Here is a 19357-nt window from a genome sequence, read left to right on the forward strand (position 1 = left end):
AAATAATCCTGCCGTTAACCTTTCAATCACCCTTATTTGAAACTTCAACTTGCACTCAAATGAATTTTCTAAAAAGCATTCTCAATCATTAGCAGCGCAATTAAACACGTTTATTACCCCAGTCAGTGGTAATGCACCCTTAAACCCATAGGATTGCGTGGTGCACAGCTGGACAGAGCACGACCCCCAATGCCAGTCGTACTGTATATACTGTACAGTGATATGTAGAGTATATAACAGACTCATGAAGTACATAGTGAAGCCCTCGCTCTCTACCTCTTATCCATAACACTACCACCATGAGAACACTGAATGGGGGTGCGTGCATCGCGTGCGTGCCTCGAGTACACCCCATTGTATACCGTAGCATGCAAGACCTCATGTAGACAGGTATATAACGGATTCTCACATGCAGGGACAAAATCCAACGATTCACCCTCCTCCATTAGTCACTTGCACCATCATCCCTGGGCGCTATTTCAATAGTTTTCTGGTTTATTCCTTGAGGGTTCCCTTGTTTCCGAGATTTTTATGTGACTTCGCTCTAATAATGATTTTTTTTTATTTGTTCGGAAATTATCCCGAACTCAATTGAATAAATTTAATTTTTGAGAAAAGTTAATTTTTTTTTTGGGCAGAAGTCAGGTCGAGCCACGAGGCTAATATATATGAAGTCAATAATTCTGCCATGAAAAAAATAGTCAGTCGGAGATTATATTTATTCCCTACATCTCGATTTATGTCAAACACTTGCGACCTCGACAGAATATGGTCTGATAAGATATCTATTGATCGATACGACCGCCCAGTTATTTCGAGAAATCGTTCTTTATAATTCAGTGTAACCGCGATCCAGACAGAGCGGAAAAAAAATGTATTCTCGTTGTTAAATATCCATTTACCCGTTAACAATTATGCAAAAACGACCGGAAAAAGCGATTCCCTATTGGGAATTACGCCCGTCAACTGAATGAATTCGGCTAAAATAAGTTTGTTCGCTTGCACCAAAAAAAAAAAAAAATAATTAGTCATATCCGTTCACCCGAAACAGTTGGGAAAACAGAATTACCAAAAGGCAAGTGCAGAGGCGCATTAAGGGCCCATAAATAAAGTCAAAACCTCCCTCACGTGAAGCACGTGAGTGAATGGGTTGAGCAATAAACTGCAATTCGCGTAAAGCAGTACCGCCAATTTGTGCTCCACTTGAAAATACCGTCTCAGTTCTACCGTTGTTCCTCTCTCACATTTCTACAGCACCTATCCATTGTACATACACGTTATACCTCTCAGGAGCAGAATCACGGGGGCACAGAATTGGTAGAATTCAGGGCGAGAACTACATGGAAAGATGGCTTGTGAAACTCGAACCGACTCGAAGGAAGTTTTGAATTCAGTGAGGTAATAGAGAGGGGGTGTGCCAAGAGATTTAGGGGTAAAGGGGGCAGCAAAGTGGTATACGGTTGGCAGTGAACTCCCCTAATTTTAGGTGATTCATGTCTGCGCAGATCTGGCTAATTGAAAAGATCTAGAACCCTGTGTTGGTTCATCTACGAATATTTTCACGAAACTTCACGTTTAGGTGTTTTCAAGGAATTCCAACAATTAACGCATTACTGCAGCTGTTCTAATTACGTTCGTGCTGATGCTCTAATTATCGTCTTTCTTATCCAATGGTTAGCAATTTTTTCGATAAAGTACAAATCACATTGGCAAAATTTATTATTGAAAATTAATTAACTTCGATCAATTCGCGTAATTTATCTGCCGAATGAAATTAAACCTCTTGGTTATTTCCAGTTAAAAAGATACGATTATAGTATTTATGGCATTGGATTTTGTCCCGATCAATTCTGAGAGGAAAATTCCCACTCCATTCCATGGACTGTGTATGGATCTTGGTATGTCCACCGGAACGTATGCTACACTAGTCCATCCGTTCATTTTTTTTTTATTCTCCCTTAATCGAGAGACCGCTCTAGTTTCCCCCTTAACTCCCCGGAAGATCACGAGAGCTCTTTGCGCACCAGCGAATCCACATTTCATATTGCTCTCCTCCCGGCGATACACATACAGAAAAGTTTTTTCAACGGTAGGAAGGAATTTTATCGCATCGCTTGACCCACGAGGGGATCCAGGAAAAGACGGAAATTGGCCAACCGCAATATTCTTCTTTTATTCATAAAAAAATATATCCCTCAATCTTACTTATTGTTTTGTTTTGTTGTTGACTTGATTTAAGATTCACCCGCGCAGAAAATTTTTCGTCTTTCTAAGAGAAATCCCCGGACAGTTAGACACAATTTTTCTACGCGCCCATTGGCATGAAAGAATCGTTCCAAGAAAAAAAAAACAGAAGCGACAACTCTGTCTGAACATGGGAGAAAGTGAAAGAGGAATTTTAAATTCCTCTCAACGCCTTGAGGATCGATAAGGCTTTACACATTGACTAATGATCTTCGTGACAGATGAAACACTTATCGAATCGAAAAATCATCGTCGACAGAGAGGTAGCACCTAGGACGACGCAATATGGGAAAATCTAAGAAATGAGCGAACAATCACTGAGTCCAAAGGATAAACTAGGTTAGGAGATATGCTGAGGGACGACATTCAATCCCGTTCCTTCTGTCTCTTCCCTTTGACTGAAAAATTCTTATCTCTACAGCTACGAGTGCTCGAAATTATTAATGGAAAAGACTCGTGGGCACGGGAAAACCAGAAGGGGAAGCACGGGTTTCCACTTGACGATTAAAGTGAGTCAGTGTATTTAACGAAGGCTGAAGCCAGGTATCGGGATTGTAAATCGTTTTTCAAGTCGCGTGTCCAATGAAATCCATCTGATTTTTATTTTCCATCCGACAGTCTTTCCTACTTTACGCCCATGATTCAGTAGATCTTAAGGATGATTTATAATTGTATTACAATTATACTGGAAGAGCTAATGATTTAGGAATATCAAGAACGACCTGTTTTGCCCATACGTACATTTTGCTTAATAGCGAGAAAAAATAATTGGTTAATTCTTATCTATCAAAACCTAGCTATTCAGTGAAGATAATAAATGAGAAATGTTTTTACACTTCCCCAACAATTGTGAGCGAAAACACCTGCGTGAAGTTCACAATTTTTTCATGCACTTCCATAACTCTACCCCAGTAATTTGAGTTTCACCCGAAGTAAGACAATCTCATTTCGCACTGGTGTTTGATATTTCATGGAAAAGCTTGCACACAGGCATACACCACGCAGACAATGGAGAAAGAAGGGTGATAAAGGAGAGAAGAGTTTGGAGAAAAAGACACGAGGGGGAAAAGGAAAAAGGGAATGCGAGACAGGCGGCCGCGGGATATCGATTGAACATTCACTCAAATATTTAAACGCTATTACCCGACGCTGCCTATAGTTGTAACCCAAGGATATGATCCAACTGAGAAGGAAAAAAAAAATCATCAACTGGGGGATAAACCGCAGACTCGTGTCGCCATTTTTGTCCATTCGTCGTCGCTTGATTCACGTCGATATATACTATCACGTTATTTTGCCATTTTCAATTATATCAGCCCTTCTTTTGGGTCAAAAATTTTCATTTTTGTCTCAACAGAGTCTCGATATTTTCCCCGGAAAATAAATGATTTCTCTCTCCCCGTGCAATTAAGTCCTGTCGATATGAAGGGATCAAGGGTATAGCCAGTTAGATTATATCAAATAAACGTGATGGTTGTAATTGGCCACGTACTTCGAATCCTACACTGAGAATGTTGATTGGCACGATACGAGTGTTCTGGGAGGCACCGAACAAATCAGACCTCCTCACCCTAGTGTATACGTTTCAGTTCCAATGTTATATCCACCTACAACCTCCAACCGTACGAAATTGAACCAATAAATACCAAGTTTTCGCCCCGTGGACGTTGTACGACACTTTAATAACGCCGAAACTACCCCGCGCCATACCATGGGATTTTCATTTTTATTTATTTATCCGACTTCTACCATTTTATTTCGACATTGCACGTGAATATGTTTTTTTCCCCTTCTCCTCCCTTTTCTACCTGTTTTGCTATTACGCTCTGTTCATATATTGCCTAGACAGAGGACGCACAGCCGTTGAAAATGTATGTACACACTCGAGAGTGGACGGGTCGTACGAAAATATTGACGTGCACCGTGTGTGTATCCGTCGAGTTCTTCTTCTGGGCTTCGACACTATAAACTTCACCGGCTGGTGTATTCCATGGAGTTGAATAAAAACATGGGAATGGAATCAGCGGAACATGTTGTCGCGATTTTCAATCATCGATTACCTCCAAAAAAACGGTGGGATTCAAGCGGACGAAATCGATTTAAATTAGAAGGTTCAAGTTATTTCATATCTAATTCTGAGTTTCAATTAAGAAAATTTCGAATTGAGACATTTCTTCTCGAAGATAACAATTTATGACTCACATATCAACTCGAAGAATTAAATCAAGATGAAAATGACCGAGAATTATTTCAAGTCTGTCAATTACACTGCGTTAGAAATAATTGAATAATATAATCCACTCCCTGAGGATTTAGCCAAACGAAAGGGAGTAAAATTCAATAAATGAAATGCGCGGAACTCCCGCGATGTTGACCATAAATCAGGGAGCATCGAGCCATCAATCAATCCCCATCGGTCCGATAACCGGAATGTCAAAAAAGAGAATTATTCTCTTCTAATAAATTCAATCTACAACTGGCAACAGGACATGAGAACAAGAATCACGAGGTAAATAAATGTGAGTAAAAATGGGAATAAAAATGTAAAGACATCTGCCGATTGGAAGCTGAGGTAACGACGTGCGTTCAAGTTGTACCCAAGTGTTCACCCACGCACGCGATAAAAATAATCAAAGACCTGATTGACTGGACCACCGTGATTCGCAATAGAGAAAACAGGATTTCTCATCATTAGTTTTTTTTCCTCTCCCCTCTTTCCCTCATCCCCGTTAACTGAAGAACCACTTTACTTTTCTCATATTCTCATTCACTTTCTCTCTCTCCATCTCTCATTTCTTCGAGTTTACCCTCTTTCGTGTAGACTCGCGTGCCCATATACCATATATATGCACACGCCATCCACCGATGCGTATTTCAACAAAACAGACATATATTATTCGTGGATTCCTCCGCTAACGACTACAAATTCATTTTTCTTATTTCCCATAGCGGTGTACTGAGGGGAGAAAAAAAAAGGAAATGATCGTCCAGCTCACAAAAACCGTAGGTGTTTCCTGATTTACAACTGACACTGATTCATTTGATATCCGGTTGAATGAATTTACTGGAGAAGTTACCGAGTACTTCCACCGGATACGCGGAGTTATTGGGATTTAGTGGAGGTAAATTGTGTTAGCATTAAATATTTAAAATTGCTTAATGTTGAATTTTATGATAACTTGGGAAATATTAGGTACTCTCCCAGTAATTGTCTGTCGAGATAGAATTGTCTAGAATAATTAAAAAGTTGAATTATTCCTCGGTACCAAAATTCAGATCAATTGCGTATCAATATTAGATTGTTGAAGGAATGTCGTTTTATATTTGAAGTGAGGGAATGAATTTTATCACGATGCAATTAGGAAAATGTAAAATTAAATGGAATTCTAATGCATTAACTGAAGTTATTAAAAATGTCGACTAGTCGACTGGACTGGCACATATCCAATATCACAAATAAACACAAAAACTCGATATTCCACGTACACTGCTGACTCCATGCTTAATCCAGTGCGAACAAAAAAAAACCGGAGTATGTGTACATGTCAGTTCTGTAACCCGCTCAGAGGTCCATAAATATATCCCTCCATACCCTTGATAGCTGATGTCATCAGACTCTGACACGCGCGTAAATAAGTTTAGAGCTTAAATGTAATTTCTACACGTCTATCCACCTGTTCGATCCCAACTTATATGTTGGCGAGGAATTTCATTTGAGACTCGAGGAAATTCCACCAAGTGCAACCTCCTCACATGAAAACATTCATCACATTTTCAGTCTCCAATTTCGGAACATAAAAATTCATCCCCATACCTCAAATTTTTTTTTTTATTTTATATCAGTCGGATCTGAATTTTTAATACGAGGAATTTCAATTCAACTTCAAGTAGCTCAGCGTTTACAATTTATCAAAAAAATCATTGATAATTGAAAATCAATTTTATAAAACGGAATACTAATTTGGATTTTTTCACGAAAATTCTACGAAAGAGAAAACAAGTTTATCGATGTTAGAAAAATATCATATTTAATATGAAGATGGATTTTCCATCACGAAGAAACGTTTTCTCTGCGCGGAATTGCAATAAATTTCAGTAATTTTCCGGGAGTGCAAGGGAGTTCCGAAAAAAATTGAAGAAAACCCGGAAACGATAACGTACTGCATCGCATGCTCTTTATCTGAAGGGCACTAACACAAAGCTTCCCGGTACGTAACGAAATAATGAATCAGCCGTTTATCTCGTCTGGTGTGGGCGTGTCTACCAGCATTCCGCATTATCTTAATTTCTTGGAGAATCTACCCGCGTGTACCGGAGGAATACGCACTAGTGGTAGCCAATGTTTCATTATCTACATAATGGAGATTATATTCCAGGGACACAGGGAGGGTACATCATGGGCCCTCGATGATTCCAGGTAATCTCAATGGCTATCGTGAGTCACATTGCCTGACTAGTCATTAATATCTCGTTTCAATGGTTTTTCTTCTTCAACAATGCCTTTCGCTTCGCGATTATTAGAGTTTCGTGGATCCTTCCAATTAAGAGAGTTTGTGATAAAGCGAGAACCATTTGGGTATTGTTCGTTCAAAAAAATGACGAGAATTCTACGAAACAACCCATTTTCTTTCACGACGCAATCAATTTATCAGAACATAAGGAAAAACGTTGAAGACTCTTCGTATTTCACCCAAAAATCTCATTTAAAGACCGATCTGATCTTGGAATTAACCCTTCGACGAAAACCCTAAATAGCTTGATTGGAGGACTAACAGAGTGACATGCGGGGGAGATGGGTTTTGATTCCCCGTGGAATCTCGCAATTTATTCCAGAATAGATTTCCTCAGAGGTTGGAGAAGAGGCGAATTATGAGCAATAAACCCTCAAAACATTGACCTACAGGTGAAAGATTAATGTCAAATATAATGAAAACTCACCGGTGTTGTATACGGTTGACAGGCGAGCCGGATGCCATCATGTCGAAGTTTCTCCTGCAGCAGCATTTTGAGCTGCATCCTGGGTATTCTGACGAGTTCAGCTTTCCCCTCCTCGTACTCATCAGCAAATTTGGTCAATTCCTGACCTCCACTGGAGGAGCTAGCTGTTGGTGATGCTCTCTGCGCCTCCTTATCACTCGGTGGCCTCTCCGACGATGTTCTCGATGATTTTGAACTAACATTATCACACAAACAGTCATTTGTCTCCTCGAGGGTAAAGTAAACACTGGCAGCCCCTTCCTCCCTGAGGGTCTTGACAGACTGGAGTAATCGGGCCCGATGATTCTGATTGAACACACCGATAGCATCCAAATCAGGGTCCCCAATTTGCTTGCATATCTCCAAATCATCGTATCCATTATCGATGAATGATTCCGAGTATTGGCCGAGGTGGAGCGATCGAAGCCACTCGACAACGATATTACTAGCAATTGTCATCTTTGTTCAATCGAATTTCAATTCAAATATCCAGTCAAAATCACTAACTCACTGATCACCGAGTCCAAAATCCACGAGACGCGTCATCTCAAATATCTCTATTAAGTGCCTCAAATATTGATCTCCCGAGAAAATTTTTACTCACTTATTCCTCTATTTGCTCTTTCTCCCTTTTAGCCAGTTACACTCCCGATAACGATATCTTTCTCCTCGATCTCGGGGAAGATTTCAGTGCGGACTAAGGAAAGGGGGGCACAAATAAAATATCCCCCGAGGGTAGACGTTTTTACGAAATCCTTCGACTTTTATATCCCTTCGAATATCACTTGTACACATTAAACACACGACACAATGGTGAAAACCATCACTACGATCACAATTATCACAAAATTGCCACGTTAACCCGGCAGAATTAGAAATTCCGTGAAAAATGGAGACTATTAACAGTGAAAAATCTACCCAATGGATTTCACGTTGGAAGATTCGATGGGCGGAAGACAGTTGTCCCAAAGCCCCGGATTCTCTTTCCTTTCGATGCCAGCGGGGGAGGGCAAGCAGATTGAAAAGGAAAGAGGGAAGGATACACCGAGAAAAACGGTGAAAAAAAAGGAAAAAAAGAAATCACCGAGAGCTCTTGTACGGATCCAGGCGACCTTGGAGGCCTCGTTGCTCCCCTCGTCTCACTTCAACACACTATCTCCCTCTTCAAGTCCTGGACAGAGTTCTACCTCCTCTCACGTGCCTTTTTTTTAAACTTTTTTTTTTCACGAAACGCGCGGGCGGGTTATGCACCGCTCTGCCCTCTTTATTCTTTTCCCCGTCTCAGGTTCTTCCCTCTCACTCCCTTGTATACCTCTTTCGAGAGGAAAGCAGTCGCCGGTAAACCAGATTTTTATCTCATCGAGTCACAATCGAAAGATTCACCCGAACCCCCCAATTGATCCTTTTTTACGTGATTTTTAATTTACCCCGGCTTTTAATGTTTCATTCCTCTCGTCACTTTTATCGTTAACTATTTTTTAGTCAAGTACTTTTACCGAGGAATCCAACCTCGTCGCCGGCCCGCGAGCCACTCGACCCTGAAATTCTCACAAACCCGCGCGTACGTTACACTCTGGTGTACCACGCGGACGCGGGACAACGCGTGCGCGGTTGAATATTTTTGCGAAAACTTTTTTTTCCACTGATTTACACTGAGTCACTTCGTTAAACAGTACTTCACTACTTAATCCGAGCGTTTCAAATCACTGTCACAAAGTCCGAGAGTCATAAGTCCGTTAAAGAACATTAAGAATTGATATTTTCACACTGCAAATGGATGGATTAATCAATAAATTTTTTGAGGGAAATTTGACCGCGTCTTGTAGTGGAGATGACGGAGTATTTGGTTAGTTTATTGGGTGATTGTTTACTGTGTAATGCACACGAGTTATCTGACACGAACGATGGACTGTCAGTGCAACACTATGTTACCGCGACGCGGCCCACGGCTCGACTAACACAACGCACTCGGCACTGCGCGAACGAACGACTGCACGTCCCCACTCCACCTCCAGCAGCCAATCGGCGCGCGCTCCCCCTCTCCGCGCTCTTTTTTTCACCGGCTGCAATTTTCGGGTTCAACCACTGTATTATGGAGTAAGACACTTGTTTGTCACTCTCGATGTCTAGTCAGTGGTGGCAAGTGTTTGGCGGGGGACAGGTCAGGGTATAGACGGATTTTTGAGGGATTGGTTTATGGTTACAGAGATTTACGTTTCTTCGGTGCTATTCACGAGGTTTTAGGCGGGAGATAATTTATGAGCAACAGCTTTACCGGGAGTTTTAGAGACAATTCTCAAGCGTTTGGGGAATAAATTAATGATATCCCCTGGCGGATTTTTTGAGCATTTTAACTTTCGGGGATGGTTTGGAAAATTGGTAGTATTGTGTTGGTGATTATGGGAGGTTTGATTTGTTTTGAGCAATTAAGAAATATGAATATAATGGAAATTTTTGGAGATGTTATGAATGAATATGTTGGATAATTTGCATTATCATTTCAATCCGAAAAATATAGATAAACCGAAAATTGAATTTATCATTGAGAATGGCAAATTTTTTTATCCGAAATTTCAGAATCATCAAATTTTCAGCTTGCCGAAATGCTTTTACGGAATACCGAGGGGATGAAGAATGTTGTTAATAGAAATGTTAAATTCTCCCGGAGTAAGAACCGTAGAATATAGAGCGTTTAGTCAACGAGGAGAATGTTAGGAGAAAAAAAATAGTTCTCTGGAGACACCCAAGAGGTAGCCGTGCACACGAACCAGAGTCACTTTGTATGCTGGACTTGGTCCATGCTCTTTCACCCAGAGGTCATGCTTTATCGTTGCACCGGAGGTGGTTGTCGCGGGAGAGGAGGCACGTTAGGAAAAAGTAGTGAGCCCCCATGGGCGAGAATAGCACCAGGTTGTGTGCTGATGACAAAGGCCGACGGTGATGCTTCTAAAACTCTCAGAAGTTGATCCATTGCTCAAGTCGTAGAAATGTCTGAAAACAATAGGATTATTTGTCAGTTTACTGACAGTACTCTTACAATTGCGTTAAATTTCGAGTACAAATCCCGGCTGTGTAGATTCGACGAATCATTGATTAATTTTTTTTTTAATTCCAAACTGATCGGAATATTTTTATAATAATGATAAAAATAAAAGATCGCTCAGTGAATCAATTAGTAGCATCGATCGACTCAATTCAAAAGTAGCCAATCAGGTGGTATATAAATCACCGGTTAGACAGCGGTAGGGTTCTAACTATAGGGGAGAAAGCCGAAGAATAGAGAAGCCAACGAGAACCGTCAATGGTTTTTGGCCATATGGTGGCAGTCGTTAGTCCACTTCGGGACAATTTCAATGTTCTCGATATATAATACTGGAGGTACAACTCCGCGGGAACTCCGGGGTGTAAGTGGGTGCGGGCCATTTGACTGGTACACCGAGGCCCCGTGTTACGGATTATTACTCTCATGGGTCACGTACAGTTTGCTTCTATCCTTGTATGCAACCGTATGTGACACCTTTCATTTACAAACTGTCATCCTCCTCTTCCCGGGGTCTACTGCACTCTCGTCGTGCCAACATACAATGGATCTCGTTAAATAAACTACGTTTAACTTGAGAGATGGATGTACTCGACAGAATTTACCCGAAAATGAATAGGAGTGAAGGAACAATTTGGGGAGAATAATTTTTTATCGGAGGAAAAATTAATTCTTTCTCCTTTTTCTCTAGAGTGGATCATTTTCATTGTGATGAAATTCTTGAACTAAATTATTACTTATGGGAGTGAAATTATCTGAAGTTTAGGAATCTCTTTCTACATCGGGAAATATTTTCTTGTAGTGAAGTTAATAAGGGTATACGTTTCAGGAAACACAAACATTCATTTTCGTTTCCTAAAGATCTTTCCCACATTCGTTCGAGCTCGAATGGGAATCAATTCTCGGAGGGTGGGGGAGGGTTTCTGTCACAGAAATGTCGTTAAAATCCCCAAGGGAAAAGAAAAGTTTTCAGCGTGCGGCTTCGGTAACCTTTGGGTTTTTCTTTTTTCACAAAGTTTCACGTCTTTTTGGCTCACCTTCCGCTGATAGAATATCTCGACTCTAGACTGGGTAAACAAACCTTCCGGGACGGTCTGTCAGAGTTGTTTTGGGATTAAATGCCACTGAAATCTCTTGTAGATTCATTCGTAAATGTTTTCATATTATCTTTCAAAACATTCTAACAGTCAATTAAAAGAGATTTCCGTAGCGAGTTGAAAATCATTTTTAGGACGGTGATTACGAATTTCTACACGCGATATTTTATTTTAACGTGAGAATTTTTCTAAATAATTTCTCGTCGAACCGAATAATGGGGAAGTCATTAAATATTCACGGCGTTGCCTGATTCTTTTCAGGAACAAAAGATAGATAAGATCCTTGTCAATTTGTCGTTAAAAATTCAAGGTCGGCCGTCCCGAAATTCCAGAAATAATTCCAACAATGTACAAAACACTAAAATAAATTCTCGAGAATTGCATCTCTCAACTCCATTGAAGATGTAACTCCGGAGTCAAGTGGAAACAGGTGATCAATCAGATTAACAGTCGTGTTAATGGCGCGTTTATCATGAGGACAAGTCGTTGTAAGATAAAATCTCGATAGGCCTACCTCTACCTGACGAAATTTCTCCCAAAAAATGGCCTTCAGCATTTTTTCGAGTTGCTCATTATCAAATATCTTCATTTCCATCAGGATGACCATAAAAAAGAATCGCCTCGTGTTTTTCACATGAACACGTCTTTGTATTCGATTGAAGAAGTCGTTTTGGAAATCCCTTTTATAGACACCGCCATCTCTTCGATTGTTCAGGAACTGGGTTGTAAAATCGTCCAGGAGAAATCTTAGTTTTGTTGAAACCACGAAGCTATTCTCCCCCATCGCAATTAATGTGTCGATGTCCGAAGTTTGCCGAAGACTGAAATTTGTCCAGTACTGCAGTCTCATTTGTAGACAACAGTTGAGATGCAGGAATTCGTGATTGGCGGAAAACTCGGTGGTGGGGGATCAAATGCGCAAATTTGTGATTGGCGGAAAACTCGGTGGTGAGGGATCAACTGCACAAATTTGTGATTGGCGGAAAACTCGGTGGTGGGGGTATACAAACCAAAAATTTGTGATTGGCGGATGGCGCGGTGGTGGGGGATGAAAACGAAACAATTTTAATAAAAATTTAACTCGGCGGAGGGCCTCTCGCCAAGGTCCGTGCGAGTTGATATACCTGGGGGTATTTTGGAAGAAAATTCAATTACGTGGATCGGATCAACAGCGACTGGACCGAGGAAAGGAGAGGAGCAGAGCCGGAGAATCTTGAGAAATAATCATTCTCAATAAGTACGAAATATCAATTTCGCTGGGAAAAATCGATTTCGGTTCTTCACTTTCATCGCACCGTATGAAATATGACTCTCTAAATCATCCACACAAATTCATCTACCCGAGTAAACGATTCATGGAAATTCAGTCACGAGCATCGGAGAATACAGCTGATAAGATTTTTTGCCTTTTCTCTCTGGTTCTTCACACATTCAAGGAAAACGGAAAAAATCCATCAAAAATTGTGGAATAGTTTGCACAATCTACCACGAAGAACATTTCATAGAATGACTTGAGGATTGCGTTCCGTAATGTTCAATGTCTTTTTTTCGGATAATTTTTATCAAAATTTTCTCATCGTGCGAATGCAAACTCCATTGACACGCAACCGCACGTTTCATTAACGCCACATCTCCGGCGTTCCCTCGCGATGGATTCAGTCTCAATTGATGACATAATCCATATTCATAACTTCGACCCACTTCCCACATTTTGGATATTACGGAGAACGCTCTATGTGTACAAACAGAAAACACAGAATAAACGAATAAATTTCGCTCCACTAATGAGTAATTCTGCTCCGCAATTTATTCACCGGTTGCCAGACACCAATTACCCCGGTGAATTGTAAATGCAGAAATATTTATTGATATATTTTTCGTCATGGAGACAGCATTTGGGCATCGACCACGATCCATTCCTATTTGTATATTCAGTTGTAACAAATGTTACAGAGAAGAATTTAAATTATACTTCGAGTTTTAAAAAACGTTCGTATGGAATTGAGGGTTTTTGTTTCGGTTCTGTGACAAAAGTCAAGTATTCCTCCGAGAATACCCGTAGGATGCGAGGAGTCTCATTAATGCCGGAGGAAAAAACATAAAAGTTCACCGAATTAATGGCCGAAGGACAGAATATTACAGGGAGAGTCATCTGAGACGAGTAGGAAACCGTGTAGATGAGTATCCGATGGCTCCGGGGAAAGGGAATGGCATCGTAAATAGTGCGTGGGTCTGGTACGAACGTAAAACGAGTCTCTGACTCTTGTTCTTTAACATTTCAATGGTATGCGACCTTTTGGACAACAGCAGAGAGAACGGTTCAGGTATTAATGTCCCTCGGTGCACGTAGGCTAATGAGTTTATTGGGGAGATCAGTTTCATGACACGAATTGCGAGAAAAATGACGATAATATTGCCTACTATAAATAATTATTTTACTGCGGGGAGAAAATGATTTATTTCCACACGAAATGAATAACCTATTCAAATTATTCGAGCTTCCGTTTCGATTCTTATTTAAGAATGCATTAATTTGCTCGATAAATTACGAAATTAATAAATAGTTGAATGAGATGAATGTTATGTTTGAAATAGTCAGTAGCTTCACGCCACTGGATTTAATTCCCTTCTGTTTTTCAACTGCATCATAAATCTTGGTCTAAATTTTGTAAATCTTCATGATGAAGTACGAAAGGGCATTTGAATTACTGCGAATGCTCGGATCAAACAGGAAGAATTCTACAAATTCTCGTTTTGTGGCTCCACAAGACGCGGATGTACTTCATCCCTGAGATTATTTTTTTTTTCTAATTCACGATACTACAACCATAAACGTGAACCAATTTATCTCGGAACGGACGTGTGTTTCATCCCGGAAAGACGTATTTATTTATAAACCGGCGTAACTCCATTCGCAGGGAGTAGAATTTAATTCCCTTTTCCGTTTTTTTGGGGAACGAGACGATACAAATCACAATGTCATCCGAGCTAATTAATTATTTCGTTAAAATTTTCTTGCACTTGCGTTTACCCGAGGTCGATATCAAAATTAATCGCGAATCAATGAATTCCGTTGAATGGAACGACGAATCACAAAATTTGGTATTTAATCGTGAGAAATCAATTGCATTCAGGAGTCATGTTACCACTCCATTTCAGAGTTATCGACTGCTCGATAATTGAGTTAAATAGTCCAATGAAAATTGGATGATTTCGTAAAAAGTGCCATGGAATTTCAGAGTTCTTGTTTTCGATCCATAACATTCGGCTGGAATATTTATTTCCGTTCAGTGCCAGATGTACCAGATTCCCAGGATGGACAGTGTAAAACTAGGGGGGCCTTTGTTTGATTTTGATTCGGTGGATTGAGTTCCGCAAATACTGGAGGAAGTGCAGGCGATAAACGGACGAAATATTGGACTTCCATATGAATCCTGCGCTATTTCAAAACTCTGGGTTATTTCGGCAAAACGACGCGCGGCGAAAATTTTCCATTACAATTTTCCAAATCCACCCATTTTCCAAAAAGTAATAAACCTCCAAACAATTTTATGACCCCGGAATAACAATCTCATCATTTAACGTTATCATTATAACAATTAATTATGATGGGTTCACAATTAAATCGCGATCAATTTTCAGCAGTTGATTTCTCATTTACTTTTTCGCTCATTCCTTTTGAATTAAAAAACATTCTTTTTATTATCATCAATTAATTACTCATTATGCCATATTTTCGGTGAGAATTTCGGGTTAAAAAGGAGGTATTAATGAATGTTGAGGGGAGAACGAGAGGCAATGAGAGTGAGAAAATGCTCGCACCTCTCGTTATTATCATTCGCGGCAAAATGTTTTATTCTCAAATGCTCGCAAGACCGGATAAAGCAGAATGGAAAGGGAGTTGTGAAGTGAGCCAGAAGCAATACTGTAGCCGTGCATTCACGCGTATACCCGGCTAATTGCGAGCATTAATCCAATAAGAAGGATTTCCACGTGGTGTAAATTTATTTCTAAAGGATTCAACGCAATTACCGTGGCTCACCTTAACATCCAATGTTCGTTACTTTTTGAGCAACACCTCTTTTTATTTTTCAACCCTTTCACATTTTATCGAGGTATTGAGAAAACTTCCGTTAATTAAATGATTTGACCGATTCAATCGAGTTAGAACGAATAATCGAGGGGTTTCTTTCAGAAATTACAGTCATTGCGTTTCTGAAAAATAAAACTGTTTGAAATTTCCCCCCGACATGTTGACGTACCGTTGGAAAAATTTTTCAAGTAATTCCGGTGCCTGATTTTCCACGGTTCCGTTTAAACAGAACCTGGAGAATATTTGAGGTGTTTCAATATTGGATTAATGCTGGAGATCATGCAGTGGCCCTAGAGCAAACGCCACATCTCCCCTTTTCGATATTTCCCTTAATTAAAAATGAGTAATTAAAAAATTATTCACTCACCATTAACATGGCAAATCTGCTAGGTGGTGTGTTTTTTTTTTCAGTATGTTCCCACATTTGGAGATTTGTCGGGACAATTAATATGGAAATAGCCACTAAAACTTGAGATTGTTGATTTAATATTCCCAGTCAGCCATTAATCCCTGCTGGTTGATCAGGGCTCTCCATCATATTCCCTCATTATCATGTCGTGTCAATATCACGCACAGTGTGCGTACGCCTCGACGCTCCCAATTTGTGGATGCAAAGGACTGGCAACGCGCATATATAACTGCCAACCACTCGAAATTCACCAATATCCACCACTCAACCGATGACGAAGGGTCATACGAGTGTCCTCTGGAGGCACTCCATCAGGGCCATTCTCTTTCCGTGCCCCTTTCCATCTGTGTACTCACTTCTAGAATAAACATTTCAATTAATTTACCTGATGAATTAATATCACCGGCGAATACTGTGCGCGTTTTTTTTCTCAATCTTTAAATATAATATTCCATAATATTCCCGAAATTCCGTAACTTTCCGTAACAATTTTGTTCTTTTCCTTAAAAAATTTCTACTTCATCTTCTAATTCTAATTTCCATTCAAATTAAGACCTCGTTATGAGAGTCCGTGAGCCCCTAAACACGACATAATTCATCCGCCTATCATTCGAGACGAAAAAAAATCAAGTGAGAGAACATTTAGAGCTTTCACAGAGAAGACCGGAAACAGCGACGAAAAAGAATGGCAGTCTATTTCTATTCTAAGTGACGATGTTGTATTTCTGCCGCCTGCATCTCGACTGAAAATTCGAGAAATATTTAAGTCTCGCCTACGCAGGTTGACCTCTCTCTTTTTTACGCAAATAAATATATAATTCAACTTGCCTCATTTTCCGGTTATTCGCGGAATATTTTGTCGAGTTATGGTCCTACAAGTTTTTTTCATGCATGAGGAATGCGGTGTGACCCCTCTTGAGACCAGGATTGACAAAAAAACTTCAACACTTTCCCCCCAAATTTACGTTTCGTTCCCTGGATTTTTGCCGTGTCCCAGCAGTTTGCCTTTGGTTGTACGAAACTGCGAGACACCACGAGGACACGTGGGAAATCATTGCAACTATTCCTCGACGCCTCGAGATCCGTCCGAGCGATTTTCTCCGACAAACGCGAAAAAAACCATTTGAGTTTCATGCATATGAGAGCACTTCATCTAATAACGAAATATGGCGTAATTCCGGATAAAATTTGCAATTAATTGAAAAATTCAATCCTGCGTTATTAAACTGAAATTATCGCCAATTGATGCACTAAATTCGGGGTAATTGCACTCAACGTTAACAGTAATGAGGAAACAATCGTAAGAATTTGGGCGTATTTGGGAGAAATAAAAAAATAAAAAATGGAGAATTTTCGCTGGTGATTTGAATTCGCGTCTCATTGATATGCACTGGCGCCACTCCCTCGTCGGTTCAGTTCTTCTCGGAAAAATTGAACTTTTGTAATCCAAAAATCTCGAACACAACCGCAACTAGAATAACTGCTTTTTATTCTCCCACTTTTTCTCATCAGAGACAGAAACTTTTATCACACAAATCCGTGCAGAAACGACTTACGTCGCCTTTCCGAATTTCTCCCAGACGTTTCACCCTCTTGTGCATCGACGAAAATCGTGTTTCATCAGTCGAAAATATACGTCATAAAATTGAGTGACGTGAAAATCGAATATAAGACGGTACGTCGCCTAAAAATCATTCGGTACATTTTCATCTCGACTGATGCGACGTTATTATTATGATCCTCGGTTTACGATATACCAAGATTTTTATCTGATTTTTGTGGGAGTTAGTGAAAAGAAAACAGTTATTCAGGTTTCGACTTTTATGGCTCACGATTGATATTGTGAATGATAAAAAAAAGATACAGATGAATGAATTATTGAGTTTCAGAGTTCTATTTTCCCTGACATTAAACGAATCCTTGGCGTGAGTAGAAAAGTCATTTCTTTCTGGGGTTGCATGGCTAATTGCGGGTTTGTCAATAATAATGAATGAATAGTTTTTATCCTTTCCGATCAGAAGTATTTTACGGGACTAAAGCTTCCACTGTAACCCCACCCCCTCAGCTTTCTGAGGTGCAGCAAAAAAATGGGAAGAGAAATAAGGTCAAGAAAACGAATTCGAGGAACGAATCCTCGAGGGTCCTCCACAGGTTCTGTGACTTTGTTCGTTGTTGAATCGCGGAGAACTTTTGTCCGACAATACTGAGCATCACAAAGCGTTAATCCTTGAGAAGGAAAAAGGAGTGAACCACTGGAAAGGCTTTTATACTGAAACGTTGCCGAAAGAGAGGAAAACTTTGCATAAGTAACCGCCAAAGTGGAACTAACTTCGAATTATAAACTTTAAATATCACCACGAGATTTCATGACAAAACCAGAGAGCTTCAAAAATTTTCGGCATGCAATGCAATGGAATTTTAATTCAAATGTTGCAAATCCTTTGAATACCTCCACCCTTTCAGTTTTCCAATTAAATTATATTAAATTAATTGAACAAAATAATTATTCAAATGAGAAATACATAATTTTCCCGGAAACTAATTTAAATGCAGATTAATTTAAGGTCTGAATTGACTCATTAACTTGAAAATCACAGAGGGAAATTTGCGGAAAGTCAATATTGCGGAAGTCCTGAGGAAATTCAAACAGGCGGAATGTTAACGAGCCCTGAATTTTTAATTCATACAGAGAATTATGAGGAATGGTGAAAAATCAAATTTTATTCACCTTTGGAAATCAGTTCAAACAGTCACGAACTTTCTCCTTCAACTTCAACAGTGGACCAACTAGTTGACCTCCAAAATTGATGAAGGCAAGTGGAGAACATTTTGGAGTTGAAATTGAGGTAAAAATTCAAAGGTCGAGTCGATGGACTCGACGTCATAATTCTCCCAAAATCCCACGTCGACGAGGGGATAATTCGCATGCGCATTAAACATTCAGTATATCCTGGGTGTCAGACTCTCCGGATACTGTACTCTGAAGACTGATGCTTCAGCTTAATTGGAGCATTAGACGTACTTGGTTTCCAGAAGTGCGATCTTTCACATGCCTCAAGCACCAAGAATCATAGTTGAAGATAGAAAGTGTTGGCTCATCATCGCGCAAGAATTCTACCTCTCCCTCACGTCGCAACTTAATTATCACTTAGAAAATTCTTTCGCGAAAGAATAATCATCAAAAAATCACGAGTCATAAAGATGGAATAGTTCGCGGTAAATTTGGAAGACTTCCACTACATAAGAAAGCAGGAAAACGCGACAGAAGGAAAAAAGAATTCAATTTATTTTGTCGCGGCCGCAAATCTGGAAAATGCGATTTACCCGTCCAGAAAAAAAGGAAGAAAGGGACTCTCACTCGAACACCTTTCAGACATGGAAAATCCTGGAAAAACCAGAAAAATACAGCTCAATTGCTCTGGTTGTGTTTTCTTTTCAACCGTGTACTACCGAGTCTCGAGCGTCAAGCTGGTAATTAGCGGTGAACGTAATTAGGA

The 19357-nt window shown here is 39.9% G+C and overlaps 1 protein-coding gene across 4 annotated transcripts in view; it reads right to left on the reverse strand.

Annotated features, from left to right (window-relative positions):
• The window catches only part of LOC105271464 (SAM and SH3 domain-containing protein 1), a 136363-nt gene extending 127147 nt beyond the window's left edge, over nucleotides 1-9216 (reverse strand). For all 4 annotated transcript variants that reach the window (XR_892652.1, XM_011313053.1, XM_011313040.1 and 1 more), the window contains exon 1: nucleotides 7183-9216. Coding sequence is in view for 3 of the 4 variants with exons in the window: in XM_011313053.1 (XP_011311355.1) it covers nucleotides 7183-7680 (498 nt within the window). In the remaining variant the exon portion in view is untranslated. The remainder of the gene's footprint in view (nucleotides 1-7182) is intronic.
• Between the last annotated feature and the right edge of the window lie 10141 nt (nucleotides 9217-19357).

Source organism: Fopius arisanus, unplaced genomic scaffold (genome assembly GCF_000806365.1).
Source record: "Fopius arisanus strain USDA-PBARC FA_bdor unplaced genomic scaffold, ASM80636v1 scaffold00004, whole genome shotgun sequence".
NCBI classification, from domain to species: domain Eukaryota; kingdom Metazoa; phylum Arthropoda; class Insecta; order Hymenoptera; family Braconidae; genus Fopius; species Fopius arisanus.